The sequence below is a fragment of the Anas acuta genome, chromosome 4, assembly GCF_963932015.1.
Source record: "Anas acuta chromosome 4, bAnaAcu1.1, whole genome shotgun sequence".
In the NCBI taxonomy this organism is placed as follows: domain Eukaryota; kingdom Metazoa; phylum Chordata; class Aves; order Anseriformes; family Anatidae; genus Anas; species Anas acuta.
Genome location: NC_088982.1, coordinates 48,851,218 through 48,868,492, shown reverse-complemented (window position 1 = coordinate 48,868,492; position 17,275 = coordinate 48,851,218). Strand labels below are relative to the sequence as shown.

Genomic DNA, 17,275 nt, shown 5'->3' with positions numbered 1-17,275 from the left:
GATTGAATACTTAGAAGGCTTAGTAGTAGGATATTTTGAGTTAGTAGTATGAAATCCTATTTCTATGTCTTCAGTCAAGCACAGGTATAACTAGCAGTGACTCCACCTGATTCGGCAGCCAAGAAGCTATTTATTTCAGCCTAATGCCCACTAAAAACCAATAATTTCAGAATGCACAATCACAACAGAAGTTTTCAATGCCAAATATAGCAACATTATTCATGCCCTGCAAGAGCAACAAAATGACTGCTAGCATTGAACAAAAGCAGAAACATGGGCATAGAAGCAACAAGAAAAACACGAAAATTAAGTATGTCACCTGTTATGTAACTACTTTTAAACTTACCAAAAAATCTAAGCTGAATCTCAGAAGGTAGTGGAAGTAAAATCTACCTTGTCTTCAGGATCTGTGGTTAGAAAACGTAAGCTCTGTTTTTCTAAGCTTATGTTTGTTCAATTCTAATTGAAGTTTTAGCTTTTGGCACAGCTGAATAGAAAAACTGATTAGCTCTACTTGTGTGGGATGGGCAAAAGCCTTCATGCTAGATATTGGTTGATTTAAAAAAATAATCAGAACAAGCTAAAAATTCCTGCATGACAGGCCATTGGCAAGGTACAGGATTGAGCAGGAAAAATAATTTATTCTGAAGGCTGGCCAAAAAAAAAAATCTGACAAACGGAACACTAATTGGACTACATGTTTTACATTTAAGAACAAATCTACCTCTGTTTATGTAAATCACACTAAAGTATCAGAGAGAGGCTGGTACAGAGGTGGCTGACAGCATTAATTTTTAGGCTGAGTAGACCATCTATATTATTGTATTACATGAGGTTTGGTTGTTAAGCCCATTAAAGTCAACAGACTTCATTTATTTCAATGGTCTTTCAACGTGAACCAGAATTTAAACAGTATGACTTTATAGGCACAGGGTCTGAAAAACTTCTGGTTTGCAGAAGAGATTTCCCTCAGAGTTGAACCACACTGGCAAACTAAATGATTCTGTGGATTACACCTCTGTTGTTGTAGAAAATATACTCACTCTTACCTGCACGTTTTCTTCTGTAACTTGGATTTCAGCAGTGTAAATATAATCAATAAGCATCCTGAGGGTCCAACCATCGACTTCCTTTATTCGAACTCTCTTTGCTCGGCTTTCACTCATCTCACCTACAAATACAGTTTGGTAGTCAAATAAATTAGGTAGAAACACAGGTCAAATTTAAGAGCTTAATATTAATTTCTCCTGCCTACAACAGAGATGTTTGTGTATCATCAGTTGTAACAATAAAGCAACTTTAAGAAGAACTCAATTTTCCCTCCCTTCCTCTCTCCAAAGAGAAATGAAGCTGCTGTTACCATCACGTGAATGCTACCTGGGTTAAGGCTTTTACTACTGCTAACCTATTTTTACCAGTATACAATATCAGTAAAATATTGTTTTCAAACCTAAGTAAGACCCTTCGATTCAAACACATACAAAAACATTTTGCTGGCAAAGCAATCCATTATATACACTTGCTTTATTAACTTCTTAATTGAAGGAGCATACCAAATGCAGTCTGGGGTCATTTTACTTAAAAAAGAAAAATTCTATCCCCACAGAAAAATTAACATACGTACTTGGGTTGCCTACTTATTATTCCTTCTGCTACAGATCTGATTTAAGAATTAAAACTCAAACTAAGATAAAATGGAAAGCAAGGGAAAACTTGTTAGATCTTGTTTTGTGGAGGCTGACATGCTGGCTGTATGCCATTGCTGATCTTCACAGAAAGTCCTGCAAATAGCTTCCACCTTCTAAAATATGATGTTTCTCAAAATGCAACATCTTGTTTGCATCCAAAGTAATTGCCTAAGGATACATTTTGAAGAAAGGACTACACCTTCTCTGTGGCTACCAACCACACATCTGGGCATCTCAGACCTTTAACCCTTTATTGCACCAAATTGCACTGAGAAGCGAAATATGAACTACGCTGGTGACGTTGATAGATATACATAAACTATCACTTTGGAAAAGTATATCCCTAACTCTGGATATATCCATTTCTTCTTCTACATTGGATAAGTTTTTATTTTTTTCCCCATAACATCTAGATAAAAGGGAATTGATGAGTGATTTAACCTACACAACCACAGAGCAGACAGTGGGGAAAAGAACCATAAAATGCTTATCACTGCTGATACTTCTTGAAGAAGTACACACGTTTTCATTGTTTCTTACCCTATGTCCTCTAGGATTGATGACAGGCAGTGCACTTTACCCAGAGTATCACTAAGAAATCTGTTACTGTTATTCATGGTGTTTTTTGAGCTCAAGGCTAAGGAGTTTATTTTAAACCAACTAAAGCTGGTAGGCAGTGCAGAAGACCATCTACAGCAATGTACTACTATTTAATGTCAGCACCAGTTTCTAGCATTCTGGAAAGCCCTGATAATGAACCACAAGAAAAAGAGCAAAATCCAGCTCCTATAGACTTCTTCCACCCCCTCTTCTGAAACGTTTCCCTACACCTGTGAAAGATGATAGTAGCGTGTTCTTTGAAGGACCCTAGGTTCCAAATTTAAACTTCTTTGACACAGATTAAACCTATTGATCTTCAGAGCATGCATGCAGCAAGTTATTTGTTATGCAAGCTGCTGTGGAGGTGGTCCCTTGGGAAAATCATGTGTGTGGGAGAGCAGAGTTGGATATTCTGCAAGCACATTGGTTTTGTTTTCAGATTTTGTGTAAAGGCTTCTGAAACGATGGATAGGCATCTTCTCTGTTTAACAATACTACCCGGTACCTACAGGAAAAAAGGAGGCTTCTACTTTGCATGCTAAAAGGAGATGCAGTCTTACTACGATGCTGAATGAGTCCTCATGATCCAGACTTGGTTTGACAGACCATATGCAGAAAACCATCAGCTCACTTCCTAGGCATTCTCAGTCTAGAATTCAGCCTTCTGAAGCACTCGTGTCACGGACAGCTGCTCAATAATATCCTCACAGAGTTGTTAGTGACATGGAAAGGACAGTGCTGGGCTGCTCCAACCTCCCAAACAGGAGCAGCAGAGCAATTGGGGAGCTGAAGTTACTAAAGGCTATCTAAAATCTAATATGGTTAGCTCACAACAGTAATGTAAGGAAGGTATGGGGTTTTGTTTTGGTTTTGTTTGTTTGTTTTAGTTAAAAAAACAACAGTTGTACATTTGGAGAACAGAAACAAAGAGAGCAGATAAGCACCTAAGAATAGATAATTCTCTCTACACACAGGCTGTGGCAAAAATGGAAAATAAACTCAGGTCACCCATTGAAGTGCCCCTTCACTGATGTTTCATAATTCTTTCCTCTAATCATTTAGGCATATTTGATTCAGGATCATGATAAATATTTCTGAAGAATTTCACTGAAGAATTCACAAATAACTATTCTTGATGACATACACCTGGATGGTTAATTTTTCTTCCCCATTTGCCCTTACTTACAAGATAAGTGTTACTAACTTACTAAATTTTTTAACTTTAAAAGGCAGTAACTTTTACTTCTGGGTATTTAATTGGGTTACTTCTATTAGAAGTGCGAACAGGGAAAAAAGAAGTCAGAGGTTTTGAGCGCAGTTAATGCTAAACCCTACGCTGCACAGCCATGAGTACCTAATGACTCAGAGAAAGATGGAAGTAACCTGCAAATATGTGCCTAAATATAAACTTCTAATTCCTTGTCAAGAACAAGTAACCCTGTAGCTGGTTAAGGGATCAAATGTACTTATTTGAACTTCCAGGTTACTGGATCAGAATACAACTCCACCTGAGAAGTGTGAATCACAGAATTCACAGAGATAATTATTGGGATTATTTTTGTGAAGAATAGCTGAAATATACTGACAAGACACTTGGTCCTTGCTGAGAAGAGCATGTAACAGTAGGATAAAATCTGTGGATAAGTTCTGAAGCCACACATGAACTCTATTTAAACTCCCACTGATGTGGTTCACCAACTATACAAACACTGCCCCAGATGTGTGGGGTAGAAGGTCCCTACCCTTTCCTCAAGTGAGCATTCCCACCTCCCACTCCACAGGGGGTCAATGAAGACCTATGTCTGAAAACATAAAACAAGCAAAACTTCAAGAGGGAGTGAAGTAAGGGAAGAACCATGATTTCAGTGATTCCGCTTGGAGAGAGGCCATGGACACTGCTGCGCTGGCAGCAGAAATGCACTCAGAAACAAGCAGAAATGTCTTAACCAGGCTGCTGTATGCCACGGAAAGCAGAAAACGAACCTGTACTATGAGTAAAGAATATTTTCAATGTGACAGTCGACAATAATTAATCTTTAATGCAGAACTAATTGAAGAGGCTTGTGTTTCTCCATTACTTAGGTGATGAACTGTATAAACATCTGTTTTCATTTTAAATTTAAAGAAATCAGTGACGTTAAGAAGGAATGTGTTAGTCACCTGGAATATCTGTCTCAACTATACACACAAACTTGAAGAACTATTAGAAGAACAGCTACTTAAGTGGAAGCTTTGTGATGTTTTATACACAATTTGAAAGCATTTCTTTCTGCTCGTAGTGACTCCTCTCCCAGCTTTGGTTGTTTCATAACATTTGTGTACAGAATCAAAACTATCCTGAACTCTATACTTATTCAGTTTCAGTAAAGTGCTTCCTAATAATCAGCTGTTTCCCCAGGACACAACAGTATTTCAAATTATATCAGTCTTCCACTTACATACAATTAGGGTTATTAAAACTCCATTTTGCTTGCATACTGGCATGCCAAGAGTCATGTTTTTTTACTCCGTTTGACCTGGTGCTCTGAAGTAATACATTGCAGAGAACTCTTTTAATTTCAAACAGGCAACATTAAGGATGAAACCAGCACAAGATTTGAGAAGGAACAGAGAAAACTTTCAAAATTAATTTTAACAAGCATTTAGTAGCATTCTGTCTTTGACTCCAAGTTTTACATGATCTCAATGTGATTTATAACCGTCACGGAATTAAACCCACAGTACAGGAATTCAGCTGTAGGGTACTATGAATCCAACTCTATTTTAGCTTAGCAAGCCTTCTGGCATTCCTATTGTAGCAACAACTCGATCAGCACGGAGCAAGCAGAGGCAGAATCAAGCCTGCACAGAAAAGTTGTGGCAATGATGCAGAGTACATCTGTCACAGAGAATTATCCTAAGTGGACTGAAACATGCACTCCAGCTACAGGCAGACAAAGCCACAAAAAGCTTTCTTATCTACTAACAGCCTAGAATACTCGTGAACTGAAGAACGCAGCAGTGGTAGTTGTTAAAGGACATAATTTACTTCAGAATTCACATGAAAATTGTTTTAATCTTCTTTTGTACAAGTAAAATTATTACAGTCTTCACGAGTATAACAACTCTACTATTTCCAGCTTACTTAAATTACTCAAATTAGTTTAAATAAAGGAGGCTTTAAAAATTATTTGCCATGCTACCAGAGGTTTAATTGCCAGTATGTCCTCAGATTGCAAATAAATTCATAGAAAGTTCCTATTTTCTTAACTAAAAATAAAATGAGATCCTAAAAGGCAAAAGTTATTTAATTTTGTGCATTATACAATTGGATTGGATTAGAACATAGTAAATATTGAAACATTTGGTACCTGTAAACATGGCATGGAAGTAGGGACTGCAGGCGGCTAGCACAACTCTATGCGCTGCAATTTCCATGTCTTCAGCTACTATCGTCACATCACACAGCAAGTTTTGACTATTTAGAAATATCAGAGAAAGTAATTTCACATATGCGAACCATAGTAGGAAAGCACAAAATAACACGATTTCTCCCTCCATGCCCTCAAAAAGAGGCAGGCAGACAATGTTGATGAAGCATTGTTTTTAGATGTGCTATAAAACCTCATGGCGATTACTCAGTAGGATTACAGATGGTGCTTGGGTACACAGAACTTTACAAAAGCAAACAACTGAATTGTGATTTCTTCCACAGATATTAAGTTTTCTGCACTGAATAACAGAAATTCATATCAGCCCGATTTGTAAGCCTTCTCCCGGGAAGTCTGGGCTTCTTTGGATACCTGTAAACAATTTGACATACAAAAACTAAAAAATTGAGGTAAAAAATAAGACTTTACAGATAACACATAATCCAAACTTTAGTTTTGATGCCTATGTCACATTATACTGGAAGCTCATGCCTACTTAACTGTTCAAAATCAGTACCCAATCATCTCTATATTTACCGCTTTCCATGCATTTTTCATACATAGCTCTTGTATACAATAGCAATTATTTTTTTACTCAACCTAGTTTGGAATGTACTGTGTTTAATTTCTTGTCTTGCCTGACTCTACCTTCATTACATCCATTTGCTTTCTTATCCTTTACAATCACAATCTGCATCTCCTCTCTGTTCTGTTGCAATAAAGCAGGATCTCATTGAGAGCCATTCCCAGCACAGATATTTCCAACACAGTTTACAACTATCGGATATACCTCTTCCAGTTAAATCCACCACCAAGTGTACTCTTCTTTATCTGATTTTCTTGTTGGAAAGACAAAAAACACCAAAAGCCTGAAATTCCCCAGCATCTAAACAGTCTAAGCCAAAGACACCTTTTCTTCCCTTCCTATTCCAGCAGTCTCTCACTACAAGTAGCATATAACTGACAAAACTCAGAGCTAGAGCAACAAGTAATCAAGGATGGGGGAGACAAGTACACTTTAACAGCTCATATTCCTTAGGGACAGGGTTAGAGCTGTGTGTCAATCCAGCAGTCCTTATTCTCAGTACTTTTGAAAACATAACTTTTCACCTTTCCTGAACATATATCCCAACCAGAAGGCAGACCTGCTCATGGTCTGCAATTACCACACACAGCAGCAGCACAGACGGCGTGAGGAGTTGCATTTTTCCTCTTACAGAGAATTGGAGCTGTCAGCCAAACTGCTCAGATATTCACCTTGGTCCCAAGAAAACACCATAGCTGCCCAGCCACTGCAACCATCCAATTTCTTTAAGCACAGCCTCAAGAAAGAAGGCCTAGTGCAGGTTACACACCAAAAATTCTGGCAGCTACAACTAGCCTTTGGGGCCATACAGCAAACCAAGCACCAGCTATATATATATATTTATTTTTTCCTCTTTCAGCTCACAATGCATACAGCAATCATCTAAGCCTCCTAAGTTTAGTGTGCAGTATGGTTATTATAAAAAAAAAAAAAAGTCATATTATGTAAGGTAATGGCCATATCCAGATGAACCAGAGGAGCTTGAGAGAAACCATTACATTTATTACACAAAAATTGACACTGAAAGCTACAAATAAGAGGTCATCAGTTACCAAAGCCAAATTACCAATTTTTTGAGATTCTTGCACTTATCCTGACAACAGCAAGAAAAGGTTTTATCCTTAGCTGCACAGAAATACCAAAGCTATCTGTGAAGCCAGAAGCAACAGAATTACATCAGTGCAAAACTGCAGCCAGTTAACAACATTGTACAATATAGACAAAGCAACTTAGGGGTAGTCCAGATTCATCCCTAGCTTGGAACTGCATTAGATGAACATGCAATTAGGTGAACGCTACTACAAGCTGGCAAGCTACATAAACCACTAAACAAAGAAACAAGCTATGAACTAGTTCATGTGCTCCAGTGCAAGCCTCCTGTGGCTCCAACACCAACTCAGAACATCCATTTCACCAGGACACACTAACTTATTTTAGAAAAGCTTTCCTTTTGAAGCAATATTGTAACAAGTTTCTTGTACAGACTGACCAAACAATCATAGCCATGGTGCTACACCATCTTCATAGACGAAAAAAGAAAATGAGAAATGGAAAAAAATAAGAATAGATTTTAAAATAACTACTGTTTACTAACTTGCTGGTTATTTTGGTTTATATGGAGGAAGGTCGTTACAAACATCTTCAAAAGATTTTGTTCAAGTCTTGTTTGTAAGAATGAGAATTTAAATAAACATAGGCAAGGTCAGATACTATTGTCATAAAAGCAAGTTATAATGAAGAGCGAAGATAGACATTAGAGGCTAATTTCTTCATGTGTCAAGAACTAATTAGCTATCCTAATGATCCCTCTGACTCAGTGCTGAGGTGATGGTGAGTAATGAAATGACAAAAATTACCAAGGACAGAATTATTCAAGTTTGTCAAAATTTGAAGGTACAGAAAAATCCTCTTAGGGGCAAATAGAACTGGGTAACTTGGCAGCAGCCAAAAAAAAAATAATACGAACTCATCTACTTTAACATTCCAAACACAACACATTTCAGACACTTGAGCAGATGATTTGTTCACTAGTTATCTACTTTCTGGAGAGTACACCTCCAGCAAATACCTTCTTGTGCTACACTAATGAAAAGAACTGAGATAGAATCCACTATAAGTAGTCAACAAAATCAAAAATATCATTTACTTGATTAATGCAAGGTCTTCATTTAGAGCAATGAAGTCTGAAACATACCTAAAATATTTCAGCTGATTATTTCAAATTGAAATACATGCAAAAATTAATGTTTATAATCTCATCTAATTAGCACTTACCATTTTAAAAGCCATGCTAAGCTTAAACAGTAAACATCTCTGCATCAACTACCTTATTTAATAAGAACTACAGTTAAGGTTTGCATGGCACTGCTCCTGTTCAAACTTCAACTATTTATATATGTAGGAAAATTGCTCAAATTGCTTCTACTGCAATCCCAATTGAAGTAACCATGGAAATGAAAGTATATTCTGAAAATAATCCATGCCCTTCAACAATGCACTCTGCTGGAAGACCATGCATATTTTACTTGCAAGGCGACAAAATGCAGGTAACATTTCTCCCTGCTCAAAGTGCCTTATGCTAAGATTCATTCTCAGAAATTGGTCTTCGTTTAAACTCTTACTCATCGTTAGGAAGTCAGGGGCCAGTGACTCTAGCTAGGCTCTACTGCGCTCCTCAGGACAGTAAACGTGGTTTCTGGGATCCTTGGAAAAGCCAAGAATGCCTAAGTAAGGTGAAGCAACAAACAACGGTGTTTCCAGCATAATTAGGCTGTAACATACTAGAAAAACAGCCTCTGCTTTTATCCCATTATCCTCAACTGTGGAAATCTTTGAGGTGGCTTCAAATCACTTATAGCCAATGTGTGATTTTCTCCAATCTTCCAGTACCGTACAAACTGTCACAGCTAGATAAATAAATTGATCGGATCCCAGTATCCACCACAGTACTAAAGACTTACCCATACAGATCAAAGATCTGAAGATCAAAGGCAGTGGCACACTTTAATATGGTATCAGTTACTGTCGTTGTCTAAGGTGAAGCCTCTCCAACTGTTAATCTCATATGGGAAATAACAATCGGCTACAGGATTTTAACAGCCTTTGCTATTGTCTATGCTGCAGAAACATTTTATTTATTTAATTTCTCTATTGTTGCTGTTAGCTATAAAGCTGAACTGTCAGTGATAGTTGCGAGTCCTAATTACCAGAGCTCAGTTGTGAGCTCTAATTACCAGCTGTCACAGTTTTCAACACCATCTCACCTACTCATATGTAGAAAATAAATCAATATGGGTGCTAAGAACAGCATTAGCACCAGTCCTCCAGTTTTGCTGAAATTGATGGTGGTATCACTCATGGTCTTACAAAACTTATCAAGTGACTTCCAACATTTGACTTGGGAGTTCATAAATTGTTCCTATGGAAGCATGCAAAAGAAAGATACTTAAGCAAAGAAAGCCTACTGTCAGTTAGTTTTACATCGGTTAGACTGTAACCTACGTCTCTGGATTAGAAAATTTTAACATTTTTCTAGCTCGCAGACCTTTACAAAAGTCAACAACAGACATGAAGAGCCTTGGCCTCAATTCATAAAGTCACTTCAAATCTACCTGGGATCAACTACTTAAAAGACAGGATCAGTAGGTGTAACTCCTTAAATACATCCTCTATGCATTTTTCAAGCCTCAGAAACCCAGTTCGATTAACCTACGAAAAGCAGAAACATACTGTACCCATTACAGCTATTATCATGTGACTATCATTCATCTGTCACTTCATTGTATATCTAATCTTCCCCACCAGCTACTCTTCTGAAATTGCTCATTCCATTTTTAGAACTTAATAAATGTAATTGAAACTAAAGCTGTATTATAGACTCCAGGCAGGTGTATACAGTGAAGTAATACCTTCTTAATTCATTCATAACTTTAAAAGCTTTCTTCATGTGCCACGGATTCACTGTAACAGGACAGTGAATTTCAGTGTTATCATCTTTCAGATCCAAGGGCTTCTGATGGCAAAGTTTGGTGCATCTGAAAGAAAAAAATAAAAAGTAAAAAGGTTAATACTTCTTTCTACACCCCCACATCACCACTCTGGTTTTGCCACCTTTATTTTTGGAAGGGAGTGAATGGGACTTGCAGCTCAGCTTATTTTTTACTCCAGGTAATTTTAGTTTCCCTTTTACCAGCAGCATATGGTGGGAGGAGAAGTAGGTAGAATTCCCTAGGAGCAACGAGTTGGTGACCAACACTAGTGAGTTTGACAGAGGCAGTCAGAGCTAACAATAAGCTGCATTACAGAAGACACAAACAATGCCCTAGAATAAAATACACTCTGATACGAGGGGAGAAGCAGTAGCAGCTCTGCAACTACTAGCCTAGTGCCAGTACAGATGGATGGCAGAACACATCACCCATCACCTCGGTCTCTCAACACCTTCACCGCCTGCCAAAACAGAGCACAGCTCTGCCCTTCCACCAGGACCTCGCTTACAGGTTCATGCAGCTTCCAGGTCATCTCCTCTGACAGGAAGGCCACATGATGACTCCTTTAATTCTTTGGGCTTTCCCTAGCAGCAGCATGAAATATAAATGAAAGTGACAAAAATTGGTTGGTTTTGCTTATCCACTCAATCTATTGAAAAGCATAAGTGACCAATCTTAGATTTTCGCACTCTCAAAAACCCACACAAAACAGCGAGAGAAAAACTGAGCAGTGTGAAGAATTGTTAGCTCCATCCACAATGAACTCTTTATATGAGAAACGCCTCAGTTTTACAGGCGGTTCATTCTGTAGCAAAATGGTTACGTATCCCTCTCAGTCACTACCACTGTCTAAGTGGCAAGTGGATTCTTCAAGCCAAGCCAATGAGTTCCGCATTTACAACCACAACGCTACCTTTACCAGATAAATTCGATCATTGCTCTACTTGGAAAATCCTTAGCATCAGTGATGTGTTCACCTATACAGACAGAACTCCATTCCTGAACCTCCGAACTAGAAATAAGCAAAATATACTGGGCACTAAAGTCCCTTGGTAGGGCAACTGACCCTGGTACATCAGAGACCTGATGTGAAATAAAAACCCAGCTTGCTCGCTTGCTTGGAGTAAGAATAGTCAAACTGAGCATACAGTTAGGCTCCCAGAAACCCAACCTCCCCTCCACCATACCTGAAACTTTTTACTTGGACACGTCTAAGGAAGCTTTAAAGAAAACTTCAAGGATAATTGACTTAAGATTTTCACTTGCACCCCTGTATGCGGTGCTCTGCAGCGGCTTGTAAAGCAAAGCCGCGGGCTCTACTTCTCATCATCCCAAACCTAGCTACAAATTTTGGAGCAAAAGAGCACGGAAGCGCATCAGGCAGCAACAGACAGCTACCAAGTGAGGCCCATCTGCGGGGCTCCAGCTGGCAGTGGCCGCACTGCACCACGAAGCCGGTACGAATTAAAAGTCTGAAGCTCATGGACGCGACAGGACTCGGGAGTGCCAGGAGCCCAGCAGCAGGGAGCAGCTCTGCATCGCTCGGGAAGAAGAAATCAGGGGAGACGCTACAGCACGCACACACATGTTGCTGTGCGGAGCATCCATCCCACCTAACGCACTTCTCCAGGCAGAGCACTGACGGAATTCACCCCAAAACCGAGAGGGAGGACGGGTGACATCAGGGGGCATCCACACCCCGCCGGCTGCCCGCGACCTGCTTGAATTAACGCAGCCAGACACCAAGCCCCCCGCGGCGGCGCCGAGCGAGCCGGGAGGGCCGGGGCCGTCCCCGCAGAGCCCTGCGACAGCCCCGGAGCCCTGCGACCGGCCGGGGCCGGGGCTTTAGGGGTGGCGGGGCCGGGGGCAGCGCCTCCACACCGGCACCCGGGGCCGGCGGCTGGCCCGGGGCAATGCGGCGGGGAGCGGGCAGGGGCGGGATGCGGTGCGCCGCTGCCTCCGAAGGGGAAAAGAGAGGAAAAAAAGGGGAAAAAATGAAAACAAAAATTAAAAAAAAAAAAGAGAGAAAAAAAAAAAAGAGAGAGAAATAAATAAATGAAAGAAAAAAAAAGAAAAAGAGGGGGGAGAAAAAAAGGAAAAAAAATAAAAAGGGAAAAGGGGGGGGGGTGAGGAAAGGGGGGAAAAAAGGGGGAAAAGGGAAAAAATAAAACCCCGCCGCTGCACGCCGTGAGGCTCCCGTTGCGCCGCGCTGCCCGCAGCCTCCAGCCCCCTCCCCGCGCCCCCCGCCCCGTCCCGCACTCACACGGGCGGCAGCAGCATCTCCATGGCGGCTCGTCCCGGGCTGGCTGCGGCTGCGGCGGGCGGCCGCCAGCACCATGCCAGCCGCTGCCCGGCCCGGCCCCTGTCGCTGCTCCTGTCCCTGTCCCTGTCCCTGTCCCTGCTCCTGTCCCGGCTCCGGGTGCGGCCGGCGGAGCCCCGCTGCCTGCGGCCCGCCGGGAGCCGCCGGCGCTGCCGCTTCCGGGGCCGCCACACGGCGCCTGCGTGCTGCGGGGGGAGGAGGAGGAGGAGGAGAAGGAGGAGGAAGGGCAGGAGGAGGGGCTGGCGGTGCCGGCCACTTGCCCTCAGCCCTGGGGAGGAGGTCGCTGCGCTTCAGTTTCTGTGAGGTGCTGCTCAGCCCTCAGGGGAAAGCTGCGTGCTGCCCCAATGCTCCATTTCTGGCAGCGAGAGGAGCTTGAGGGCAGCGCGTTTCAAGCAAAGCAGAAAATGGCAGGTGCTTTCTGGGCGAAGGATGGTGCGTGTGAATACCTGAAGTCTTCGCTAACGTGTCTAATGAAATCACACTACTAAAACTAAATGCATTTTAATTTTTTGCTTAATGTGTGCAAATCTCCAGTAATATGCCCCTCTAGGAAAAGGCAGCTTTAGTTTCCTCCTCAAGTTCTCTCAGCTGATGTTCAATTTGGGAACACTTCAGAAAATTTTAAATGGGGTTCCACTGGAGGCTTTTCTAAATTAAATCATCACAGTGCCTGTTTTTTTTTTTTTTTTTTTTTTTTTTTTTTTTTATGAAGTCTGTGCTTCATATCCACTGAATTAATCTGTTCTCAATAAACAATCAGGTTTCACTCTGGGTTGTACTGGAGAAGACGCGCTACTGGTTAAAGATTTCAAAGAAACACCAAAACCTGCTTGTGTGTCAGTCTGCCCCACAGGGACCGGCCTGCAATTAAGCATTCTCAAATGAAGCTTTAAAAGTATTCCTCTCAGCCTGCTCCACGGGGCATGGTATGGATGGATGAGGTCTGAGTGCATCAGCAGGTCTGGCCGTGGTGGGTTGGGTAGTGCTGATCACTGTCACGTCATCTCTTCAGGATTCTGCATCGCAGGGTAAACTTGTGCACTGTTATTTCACGAGGCAAGTGTCCTGCGAGCCTATCTTACCAGTAATAGACTGCACTGTGGTGAAGGATCCCCATTAGACTATGAAGTCATTGTGAACTTCTCTGGAACCTAACGAGGAAACATTTCTGCACATTACTTGCACAAGCACATAGGCAACTACAGATTCTGCCACTTGTTACACAGCAGAACTATTCAGTAGTATTCATTCTTAAGCGAACATAAAGCATTTCCAAACTGATTTTTGTCATCTTCTTGCAGAGTTCTTTGGCTTTTGAGCCAAATGTTTTATGTGAGCTGAAGTTACCTTTGATGCAGAACATCAAAGAGAAACAAAAATAGGACAGGGATCTATTTTTTCCTAAACTTTGTCTTTGTACTTCAGTAATCTTGAAAGGAATCATACACAGCTGTAACAGAAATGATAGTATCCAAAATACATTATGTGGTTATGGCAAAACAACTGAGATACCTAACCACAAGAAAAGACATTTGAATACAATATTTGGATTTTTATGGGATTATACCTGATCCAATCCCTCTTCTGCTTTGAAAAGAACTTTTAGAGAAAATAAAATAATAATTAAAAAATATATATATTTAAATATAAGCAGGAGTGTATGCGTAGTTTAGAAATGAAATAGTCTAAGTTTCTTGACTATGATAAAAACAGCTGCCATTTTTGTTTATGCAGCAGCAATTCAAATCACTGCATTTACTGAGAAAATTCACTGCTGTGGCTATGTCTGCCCCTGCAACAACAGTTGCACCCTTCCCACTTGTTTTACAGTACAATGCTAAGGAATGCTGCCAATGCTTAGTAACAACTGCACACTTCTTCAAATACATTGACACTGGAAGTGCTTTACTGATAAAGAAATACAGATGCTACACATCAGCAAAGTATATCCACTGAAAATGAAGCTGTGCTTACAAAGCTCTGCTTTCTAGCAGGATAGTTCCACAAGTTACAGACACCTACAAATGACAAGCAGTCTTGGTAAAAGTCAAAATATCTGCACATACATATGCCATCCTATCAGCATTTTTAAGGGATCACATGCCATGCTGCCATGGTCGTGCTAGAAGAAATCTCTGTTAGGTTTAGTCACAGAGAACACTGAAATAAGCCCTTAGTAGTATTTTTAATTGACAAACCCAGGTTAAGAAGACCTTTTCCAAAAAGGGACTGTATATGTATATGTCTGTAAGAACATTTTTAAGATATTAGAAGTCACAGCTCCTAACAGTTTTGGCAGAATACTTGTGAGAATATACATGATGGAAGATGCTACTAAGGCTGGGATTCATTTCATGAAAAAGGAAGAGAAAAGGGCTAGAACTGTCTGAATTGCTTCTGTTGCAAACAGAAAAAAAAACAAAACAAAACAAAACAAAACAAAACAAAACAAAACAACAACAACAAAAAAAAAAAACAGGCCCATCCTCACTTCCTTATCTGCTGGGTTGTTCACTACATTTGTATCTTACTGAATTTAGTTGTAGGTAATTTCTATATAAAAATTAAAATAAATTGTTTTTATCCAAAAATCTTTCAGGGTACATATCTTTTTTCTTTTTTTTCTTTTTTTTCTTTTTTCCCTGTGCTTTTCACCTGCAGTAAGATTACCATCCTGCAGCAGAATTCTCTATAAGCAAGAGCCCTGCATCTATATAGATCCACCAGGATTTATGTGCAATTCATGACAGGACTTGAGGTCAACACAGACATCACCCATTACCGCATTCTTTTGTCTAAGATCCTAGCACTAACATTGCCATTAAATAATCTTACTCTTACTCTAGTATAAGAGATGATTTTCCAGAAGAACGCAATATTTAACATTTCAGAGGAACACTGAAATAAAGACATGAATGCACTTGAGAAGTTTTACGCTGGAAAGTAATGTGAAAATGAAAAGCAAGAAAGTGCATGCAGCAGACAGAGCAAGGCACCAGATTGCAGAAGAATATGTATCGGAGAGTAGGCAGAGAGAGAAAAAGTAAAATGTGTCAGCTGGAAATGTGAAATAAGGAATAGCAAAGCAGCTGCTATCAAAAATAAACTGTACTGTGACCAGTCAGTTAAATATGATTAAATGTGGATAAAAATATTTAGTCTTTTCTCACATTATTCTTTCATGTAAGCAATTGCAGGAGCACCAAAAATGATGCATACTGAATGAAAACAGGTGAAGAATAATATTTATTCTGTAAAGTTCATGGATCTTATAACTACGATGAAAATTAGTAACTACAAACTGGCTTTTGAGTTTTTAAAACCAGCCATGGTGTAATTCCCCAGAAGACTTGATATAACACATGTTCTAGGAAACACTCTTTAAGTACCCCAGCCCTAGTTTTGGAAAAGAGCAAACAGTAAGAAGCTTCTGAGTTCTACACAATGGAGAAGTTAGGCACTTGTGGTCAGTGCTGAACAGTACGGTGTTCTTGGTAAATTACATGTCCATTTCAGTGCCATGGGAAAAAGGAAGTCCTAGTTCAAGCAAGCATTACAAAAGAAATTAAGTGTAGGTCATTGCTTTGGTTTGTATTAGTACTGCAGATTACTCAGGCCCATATCTTGATGAGCAGGTCTGAGGCCCAGTGCTGCAAAGTGTTTCACTTGCGATGTATCCCTGAGATGTCGATGAAAGAGGTGATCCAGCTCTTACTCTCATACTTGTAGACTTGAGTTGCTTCATCTGCGTTGGATAAGGCAATTGTATCTATGCTCAGTGTGCTCAGTACACTGAAACACACCTAAAATTACTAGATTTCAGCTTGTAGCCATGTGATCCCTTAGATATGATGCAAAGGTAGCAATGGAAAACTACAGCAGGGATTTCACAGGGAAAGCTGAACCATTCCCATCTTCATCAGCCCATACGTGAGTCAGGCAGAGCTGATGCTCCACCCTTCAACACAGAGTTACACCTTACTGAAATAAATCCTATACAGTTTTTGTGAACAGACTACACACACATACACAGCACACGCACACAAAAGGGATTTACAAGATCCAGTTCTCAGCAAATTGTATATCACATGGATAAGCAGAACAGTCACAGTAGCCTGCCTTTTTGTTCTGAGAATTCATCCCAGTCAGGTGTTTTTTTTTTTTATGATCACTTTATTAAAAAAAAAAAAAAAAAAAAAAAAAAAAAAGTGTAGAGTATTGTTATGTTCATTCGCACTTGTTTAACATGTCAAAACATTATTTTATTGCAGAATGAAGCAAAAGTATTCTTCTACATAGATAATAGCCGTAAGGTATTGTACTTCACTTACCAGATGCAAGTCCATCAAAGTCAGCATACTTCTTTTCCATCATAATTATTCCCCACTGCAACAGCAGTGTTATAAGGTAGTCCTAACCAACTCAACCAACTGTTAGACAGAGAGAATTTCTGAGAAGAAAACAGGAACAGCGAATGAAATAAATTAAAATTACATTAAATCAATTGTTATACTGCCATCTAGTGCATTCTGAATGTTTGCCTATACAGAGAAATGCTATTAATTTCATAGAAGCACAGAATATCCCAAGTTGGAAGAGACTCACAAGGGTCATTGAGTCAAACTGACTCCACACAGGATTACCTACATATTACACCTTAAATCTGAGAGAGCTATCCTCCT

At 40.1% G+C, this 17,275-nt stretch overlaps 1 protein-coding gene across 4 annotated transcripts in view; it reads right to left on the bottom strand.

Annotated features, from left to right (window-relative positions):
• Positions 1 to 12,781, bottom strand: part of KLHL2 (kelch like family member 2) — a 56,676-nt gene extending 43,895 nt beyond the window's left edge. The window contains exons 1-4 of one of the 4 annotated variants that reach the window (XM_068681166.1): positions 12,537 to 12,781; positions 10,193 to 10,318; positions 5,639 to 5,745; positions 1,050 to 1,171 (exon numbers count right to left, since the gene is read on the bottom strand). In XM_068681166.1, coding sequence (XP_068537267.1) covers positions 1,050 to 1,171; positions 5,639 to 5,745; positions 10,193 to 10,318; positions 12,537 to 12,559 — 378 coding nt within the window. In that variant the 5' untranslated portion in view covers positions 12,560 to 12,781. Of the gene's footprint in view, positions 1 to 1,049; positions 1,172 to 5,638; positions 5,746 to 10,192; positions 10,323 to 12,536 lie in introns of those variants that run through there. The other 3 variants (XM_068681165.1, XM_068681164.1, XM_068681167.1) reach the window with 3 other exon arrangements.
• Between the last annotated feature and the right edge of the window lie 4,494 nt (positions 12,782 to 17,275).